Here is an 8,605-nt window from a genome sequence, read left to right on the forward strand (position 1 = left end):
GTATCCAAAAGAGACAATAACTTCATCATGTGATGGCTACAAATGGAGAAATTTAAACTTATAACAAATACACTCTTAAATTAGAACACAATTAGATGCTGATATCCCTCCACTGCCTGCAATCACCCTCAAGGGAAGCAAAATTGCATGAGACTAACAGAACACTCACTTGTTTTAAAATTTACAGGAGGCTCAAGAAAGTTTCACATGCATTTTACCTCAGAAACAATGTGCTACTTATTCTTCCCGGCAATGATTTTTTACATAGCATTCTGGGATCAAAATGTAATTTTCAACAATAACATATTTTCTGACATTCTCTAAGGAAAAATTACTGGTTTCTTCCCTCTAAAAGGATTTTGAAGGAATAACATCTGTGTTGAGATTATTGTGAATATGTTAAACTGACAGCAAGTCTCTAAGGGGCACTGCTCATTAATGTTCTGTGCATAAAATTAAAACTTGAAATATATTTTCCAATCTTTTTTGAATCATTTAAGCAATTCTCATGCAAAGAAACTATTGTGCAGCAATCATATATTTGCAGAGTAGGCTATGAAAGCTATTAAAATGTCCCAGACCCCCTGCCTTTCAGGCAAAAGGAAAAAGGAAACGCTTTCTGATTTCAAACATGAGCTGTATTGAAACAAAAAACACTTTCAAAGACCATGAAGAGTTTGATTTCAGTTTACACAATGCAACAAAATTTAAAATTGTGTCTTTCTCCTTCATCTTTAATTCATATGGTGCCTAGGTAGCTCCCATACCAGCAGGAGAGTTTTGTTAAGTGTTGCCCATTGGCATTTACAAGAAATTTCTCCAGTGGCTACAAGTGGTGGCTGTATTATTTAAAACTGCAGCAGGGCAGCATTCTGCAAACTCCCTGCAACCACAAGTGGGGAGCTGTGCTCTGAGACAATGCCTGGGACTCAGGGATTTCAATGCAAACTCCTTCTCCAGTTTGAAGGTGACAAAGGTCTCCATGTCCATAGAACAAATAATTTTGTTTGGAGGGCATGTACACTTCTTCCACCCAGTACTACAGAAATATAAGTGTAGCCATCAGGTTTACTGTAAAGCAGCCTCTCATGCAAATCTTCAGTTTGAATAAAAAAGGAATGTATCTGCTCAAAATCAAATAAAATTCAAGGAATTGTTGAATTTTCCAAGCACAAAAATCTGCATAAAGCTGTAGCTGTAAGTGCCATTTTATAGATTAAAAAAAGGAACACATTATCACTGGGAAAACAAACATGCCCTCACTGTTTCAGAAGCCACTGGATAATTACAGCCACAATAAGATGAGAGTTCTAAATTTTGCCACAACGTATAATGATTCTAACCAGGCTGTTGGATTACGTTCATAAATGGAAATTCAGGAACTCCAATTAACATGTTCTTGATGTGATAGACTTTAGCGGGGCTTTTTTAAATGAAACCAGTCTGTGTCAATGGGACTTCATTACTTAAATCACAGTAATCATAACAAGGCAGTTTCAGGCTGCCTACATCTGAAATATTATGTAAAAACATTACAAAAAGACACTGAAGTTATGCTCAAATACTCCTTTTTTAGGCACCTGTGCATTGCAAACACAATGTGCATCAGCAAACACAACACTGCCAGTACTACCTAATATTTTTTGGTAAACATTTTCAATGGAAAAACCTAAGCACAGCTACACATGGATCTATAAATGCAAATATAAACACCTCAGCAGAGAGCGTCACTTTCAGAGGCTCTGACATTGCTGATGTGGAGGGAAAGACACCAGACTAGAGCAGCTGAAAGAAAACAACAAAGCTGCTCCTCAAATTTTAGATGTGAAGATGGCACCTTGAGGAACACAGGGAACACAGACTGGGGCAGCCCACCGCAGGTTTCCTTAGGGATATCTTCATTCGCCCTCCCTCACTGCTATGCCCCATCAATGGAGGGCTTTTATTGCCTTTTTCCACCCCAAAAGCCCAGGCAGAGCCCTGCCAGCTCCTCTACAGAGCTGCCAGACAAATGCACGTGGATCTACCCAGCCAAAGCACCCCAGGAATGTTTGGGACTCTGCTCACACACTGCACTTGGACATCACAAAGCTCTGTTTCCACAGTGTCAATATAAGAAGTTTCATCTCTCGTTTCTTCTTGACAAATGCTGGCGCACTTTAAGCCCTGACACAGTAAACTACAGATTTGATTGTTTCATTAACAAATTATCTTTCTCAAGGAAAGCATCAAAGCAATAAGAAAACTCCTGAGATAAATGTGACAAAGCAGCAGGAGTTAATTAAGTAGGACAATGAGTAAGCATTTATGGGTGTGATAGGAGACCCAGCTGATTTAATTGCGAGCCTAATTATCAATTAGAGAATCAAGAAATGGCGTGTAAGTGAAATATTCCATTTGTTGATACTTTAATGATTTTCAGAGACCCAGAAGAGCAGTTATAATTGCTATTTGAGAACTACAGAAGGCATTTTTATTCTCCTCTTACTCAGACATTCATAGTACTTCTAAAATAACTACGAAATGTATATAGCCTTGTACTCAAATATTTAACTACTTTAGGTACTTTGGATTTTTTTTAAGAAGTCTAGTAATTAAACATTCAAACACACCGCCTCTAAACCACTCAGCTGAAGTCAAAACCTTTCTGCATTTATTTTCTAATAAGGATAATAAGTGCCCAGTAGTGTGGGAGTCCCATTAACTATTTCCAGGGTGTTTACACAAGTCAATTTCCAGACAACACAAAAGAGATCCGGGAACCATTTAAACCTACAAGGGCAAAGAGCAAGCTGGCTCCACTCATCGTAGGAATGTTTTATCCAGCAAATGCAAGAAAATAAAATTACCAAAAAAATTAGTATATTGGAACACAATGAACCCTTTACAAGCTGTAAATATGTTCTGGGTTCTCACATAGAAGCCATAAAGTATGTTAAGCTCTTTCTCAGGACTTCTGACATGTAGCTTGTAAAGGACATTTACGAGAAAAAGAGATCCAATAGACATCGTATCACAGGACTGGTGTTGTTTCCCAATGAAATTATCAAAAAACAATTTTGGTGTGTAGCAAGAGGAACCCAGAACAGGACAGCAGATTAAAAAGAAGCTTTCAACCACCTTCACCCAAATGTGTTTTCCCTTCATTTAAAGACACACAAAAAAAATTACCGAGCACTTGCCCTGCCCTCCTGAGGGGCCTCAAGAAAGCAGGGAGTGGGAATTTTTTAACTTCTTTTTCCCCTGAGAAATGGCTGTGGTGCCACTAAGAGCTTCCAAAAGACAAAAGAAGGCAACTCACCCCCTCAATGACTATATATGCACTTCCCGACATTAATTTATTACGCGTTATGACACGCCCCCTCATTACCTTATGCCCGCCCCCCGCCATCTTGTGCCGCCCACACGAGTCCCCGCCCCTTCCGCCCACCGCTGCTCCCCCGCCGCCATCTTGTGCCCGCCTGAGGGGCTCGAGAAAGCAGCGGGCGGGAATTATTTCGCTTTTTTTTTCCTTGCGTCATGGCTGCGGTGCCGCCGAAGAAATCCCAAAAGACGATAGAAAGGGATCCTTTCCCTCGGTGGGTGTGTGGGCACTTCCCCACATTCCATGGAACACATTCCCGCCCCTCCCGCCATCTTGTGCCCGCCCACACGAGTTGCCGCCGTTGCCCCGCAACGCCCGGGCGGCCGCGGCGGAGCTCGGGGCTGCCCCGGCCCCGGTCCCGGTCCCATGGAGCCCACTGACCGCACAGCCGAGAGCAAAGAGTACACCAACTACGTAGCCCAGGACAAGAGCTGGTAACAGCCCGCCCGGGCCGGCAGTACCGCTGCTCGTCCAGCTTCCCCTCCCGGCCCGCAGCTCCGCGCTGGAAGAGTTCCCTTGTGTATTTAAAGAGCGTGTGCGCTGGGTGAAGCGTGCCTGTGTAAAGTCATTTAGATTTAGAGGTGGCTCCAGGGCACCCCGCCGGCTGTGGGGTGAGGGCACCTCATCAGCCAACACAGTAAATGAAAGTATATTTGAAAGCATCATTGGTGCTTACTTTCCAACCTCCTCCGCTTCTTAACATTATTTAAAAGCAGTGCAGTGTTCCCATGCACTGTTCGCTGTTTCACATGCAGTGTTCGCTGTTTCACGTACAGCGTTTCAAACCTCTGGAAAGTATTTTCCCATTAGCTCCGAGTCAGATAATGATACTTGTATATAAACGCGCTGCTTTGAGATGGAAGTTTAAAGATTCCAGCTGAAGTGCTGCGCTTTGTGATTTCGGTATCTAGGGTTGGCGTGTTGGGGGTTTTTTTTAATGAAAGTCTTCACAGTAATTTTAAATGGTTTTTGTTGGTTTCAGGAAAATCCGTATTGAAACTGAAAGAGATGCTGCAAAAAGATGGGCTGAGAAATGGGGATTTTTGAAAACACCTCTTGAAGAGGTAAAGTTGAAGGTCATGTAATATGGCTTATAAGATAAGCAACACATGAGCACACCTTTATCTGGACACAAAATTATGAGAGCACAGAAGACCAGAAGTGTACTGAGTATGCTTTATTACACTGACCTCCAAGGTAGCAATTGCACTACTTTTGAAATGGTTCAGATATTCCATTTTCTTCTGAATAAAACATGTCAAGTGGTAATTTATATGCTGTGCATATTCTGATATATTTCTCCTGAGAAGCATGACTCCTAATAGTGCTAACAAGTACTAGATGCACACTGACAGGAAAATATTTCCCCTTTGTCTCTCCATATGGTATTTTAAAAATCTAGGGGAAAAGGTTCCAGCTAATTAAATTGTCAGTGGGGGAATCTACAACAAATGAAAATATTTGGAGTGATGTCTCTTCTCAGTGATGTTTAGATATTAGAATACAGTAGCACATGATGTTACATTTGCAATCACAGTATTTCACTGCTAAAGAACAGGATTGATGTAGCCCCTGTGTAGTTACAAATGAAGTTTGCATGTCTTCTGAAACAAAAAAAAGTCCAATAATTTCCAAAGCACAGAAATAAATAATCCTGCTTGAGGTGGAAAGAACAGGAAGTTCATCTGCAACAATGAGGGGAATGGTGTGGATTTCACATACTATAGTACATTTCCAAAACTAAAGAATCCAATTTTTAAATATGTTTTGGTTTTAGTTGCTGGGACCTGAAAATAAAGAAGCTGCAAAGCCCAAGCTACAGCTTCCAGATCACCTGCAGGTTCGACCTGTGACACCTGTGGAAAAATACATTAAGGTTAGAAAATTAGATTTGAAAATTGCAATACAGCAACATCTGTTTTAAGAAACCACACAAGCTCTGAAAACCAGTTGTCTTAATAGAGGGGGGTCTTTAACTAAAGGTCAAAGTAAACTGCATTTGCAAGCCAAACTGTGCTTTAAAAGCATTTGTTTAAGACAAGGAATTGCCCTTTGATTATGGTTGTAATTTTTCTGTCTTTATTTAAGAGTCTGCTTTTTGTCAGAGACAATACCACTGTCCTCTTCAGCACCACAAATTAATAAGAAGCCAGTTCTAATAAGCCAAGTCATAATTATTTTGTTTTGTATGATTTATATGTATATTCAGGGTCTTAAAGCTGTCAAATAGCTGGAGAGTGGAATGTGAGTGATGGTTTAATTTATAAATACAGTGTGTCACGATCACCAGTGAATAGGGGGAGTCCACAGGCAGCTAAAGCAGTGACATTGGGAGAGGAACTTACAAAAGGGGAAGCAGAATATGCTAATGAAAAGGAAGGTTAGTCCACTTAAGGAAGATTAGGGAAATAAAGGAGATTGGAAGTTCTTACTTGCTGAACTAGCTTTCTTTCAAAGGATTCCAAGGGTGGGGAGATAAGGTATGGAAGTAGCGAAAGCTTTTATTGAGATTAAATTAAAATAAAAATTAGGAGCTAGTGCTGAGTGTGGTAAAGCAATGAAGTGGCTTCATTTGTGCCAGTCCTGCTCCTTGTTCCTCAGCTTTGTCCCACAGCTCCAGTGTCAGTGCAGCTGCAGTTCCAGCGCTGTCCCAGCCCCGTGGGGCTTTGGTGCATTAACAAACCCTGCAGGTCTCAGCTGCTCCCCAAGCCTGCACAGCCTGCTGGAACTGAGTTTCCATTTCACCTCAGAACTGGGAGGAAGAGAAGGGCTGGCTGTGATTTAGGTCACCTTTTACATATTCAGAGTGAAGTTTCATACATCCTTTTCAGAAGTGTCTTTCTGCACATTTACCTTGTGGTAACAGTCAAATCTGTTCTCTCTAGGTTAGACTAATAAAAGCTCTGCAGTCCCCTCCCCCAGACCAAAAGTGGGACATGATTTCCTTCATTATCCTGCTCAGTGGGTGGCACTTTTGGCCATAAAAATTATCTTTTCTGAGGAACTGCTCCACCTAAATATCATAAACATTTTCTAATCTTGGCCAAAGAACAAAGTGAAGCAACTCTGGCAAGAGAACTGAAACATTGTTCTCTTGCTGTGTATTTCTCTGCTAAGTCCCCAGATGCTGAAATGATAGAACGTGCCCAATTGAGATGATTCAGCCAAAGTAAGCACAGCAGTCACTGCACAGAGTCTGTTGGCTTTTGTTTTGTTTCCTTTTTAGCCAGATTAGTTGCAGATTAACTTGCTACTCACCCATCTTCTGGAGTAGAAGGAAGGTAGAATAAGTAGTTCTTGATGTAAAAGCCAGCTTGTTCAGTAATATCTTCAGCATTTGGATTTAAAATTATTATTCCATAGCTGCATTGTTACCAAATATATTGCAGCAAGAAGGAAACACTATTTCTCCTGTTTACTGAAGTTAATTAGTTTTAAAGATGATGATGATGATGATGATGATGATCTTCTGCTTGAGCTTTTACCATACATAATAATACTAATACAAAAATTCTAATAATGTTAAGCAATTAAAGCCCTTAGTATTGAACCAAACTTGAAAAAAAAATAATTCCAATATACACTACTGAACAATGACTCGATTGTTGATTTTAGAACACTACAGTACAAAAGACAATGTTGCAGAAACTTCAACCAAAAACCTTTTCATCATTCAGTTTTGCATGTTACTCTGATTTTAGGTGCTTCCATCTCCTCCAATACCTAAAACGACCCAGGGATTAATTGGCTGGAGATCAAGTGTTCCAGCACTGGCTCTTGAGCATGATTATCAAGTCCAAAGCTCCAAAGGATCTGTCATTAGAATGAAGTGACCATGTGAGTCTTCTAAGTGACATTATGAAATAAAGAGGCACAAAGACTCATTCCTAAGGAAATATCCTGGAGTGGACTGTTGTGCATTCCTTATCTTTGTAAAAATCCACAATCATTTTGGTAAAGTGTGAACATTTTCATTTTACTTCATTGAATCTATGGCATCCAGGCTAACTCTGCTTCAGAGCTTCTGCTTGTAACTTAGAAATAACAATGAATAAACTCAGGTAAAGATCACAGCACATACTATTTTTATTATCACTAATAAGACTATAACTTAAAAATATTCATTGGAAATTGGAGTGACAGTGCAAATTTTTATAATTGCTTCTCCATGAGAACCTCTACTCATAAAATACTCATAAAATACACTGGGTTTGTGTTGGGTGTGCTTTGCAGGTATTTTGTGCAGTTACACACATAAGTGAGTGAGTAGTTCCTAGTACAGAAATAAAGTACACAAGGGCCACAGTGACCCAGAGTCACTTTGAAAGATCAGTTTTGGTATCAAATCAGGGCTTTTCCATGAGTTGATCAGCATGCACATGGGTTACAAAGGATTGCCTCAGTTGTGTGTACAGCAATATTTGCTCCAGCCAGGGCAGGATGCTCAGAGGCAGCAGGTGATTGCTCTGGAGTCACTGGGGCAGCTCCCTCAGTGCTCTGGGTTCACTCCTGCTCTTCCCTGTGCACCTGAAGCTTTGCCAGGGTTTCTGGAGACCCAGGAGGACTCACTGAGCTGCAGCAAATGTTTGCACAATGCAATTCTAACTGGCCAAGGTGTTCACAGCAGAAGGTTGTTTAACCAAAAAGAGCCTCCAGGAAATCAACCCAGGCAGCTCCCTGTAACTCCTTATCACTTAGAGGGGAAAGGTTTTCTCTTTAACCCTGCTGCAGGATCTCCTTTGTGTTCTGCAGCCATCAATAGCTACTGCTTGAGTCAGCACTAAGTCCTTGGCTTTCACAGCAGTAAGGCAGCAGCCAGTGTTTGTTCTTCCCTTCTTCCCAAGAAATGACTCACAATGATCAACATCCCACCTTTTTTTTTTTTTACATCCATTTCCAAATGCCCACGAAATAATAATATTTTACTTTTTTCCATACTCTTTACAAATAATGGAGAAGTGAGTCATATCCTTTGGAAAGATTACCCAAGAAGGAGAACACATAGTAGAAGTAACTTCAGACACTTTATTTAAAAACCAGAATAAAGAATAACTTGGAATCAGACTCTGGAAATTGAAGTTAAATTGTAGCTTAGCTACTAACCATAACCTGTGTACACTGATCTTTGGACAACCAAGATAATTGTAAGAACAATATTTAAATTCAGTGTGCTTTCTTGTCATTGCCAGGTTTGTATCTCTTGCTTATTTTAATCATGTGGTATGTGGTTCTTCAGTTTAT

General features: G+C 40.5%; 1 protein-coding gene across 2 annotated transcripts; it reads left to right on the forward strand.

The window, feature by feature from the left end:
* The first annotated feature begins 3,456 nt into the window (after nt 1–3,456).
* Nucleotides 3,457–7,274, forward strand: CUNH20orf85 (chromosome unknown C20orf85 homolog). 2 transcript variants are annotated; one of them, XM_054274712.1, is made up of 4 exons: nt 3,457–3,578; nt 4,347–4,428; nt 5,142–5,240; nt 7,066–7,274. In XM_054274712.1, the coding sequence occupies exons 1-4, from the start codon at nt 3,520–3,522 to the stop codon at nt 7,195–7,197; spliced, it is 372 nt and encodes a 123-aa protein (XP_054130687.1). In that variant the 5' UTR covers nt 3,457–3,519; the 3' UTR covers nt 7,198–7,274. The 2 variants fall into 2 exon arrangements, with proteins under 2 accessions (XP_054130687.1, XP_054130685.1); XM_054274710.1 differs by lacking the exon at nt 3,457–3,578 and adding an exon at nt 3,695–3,798.
* The last annotated feature ends 1,331 nt before the right edge of the window (nt 7,275–8,605 follow it).

Source organism: Melozone crissalis, unplaced genomic scaffold (assembly GCF_028551555.1).
Source record: "Melozone crissalis strain CALT ecotype California unplaced genomic scaffold, PUWL_Pcris_2 ptg000017l_1, whole genome shotgun sequence".
NCBI lineage: Eukaryota > Metazoa > Chordata > Aves > Passeriformes > Passerellidae > Melozone > Melozone crissalis.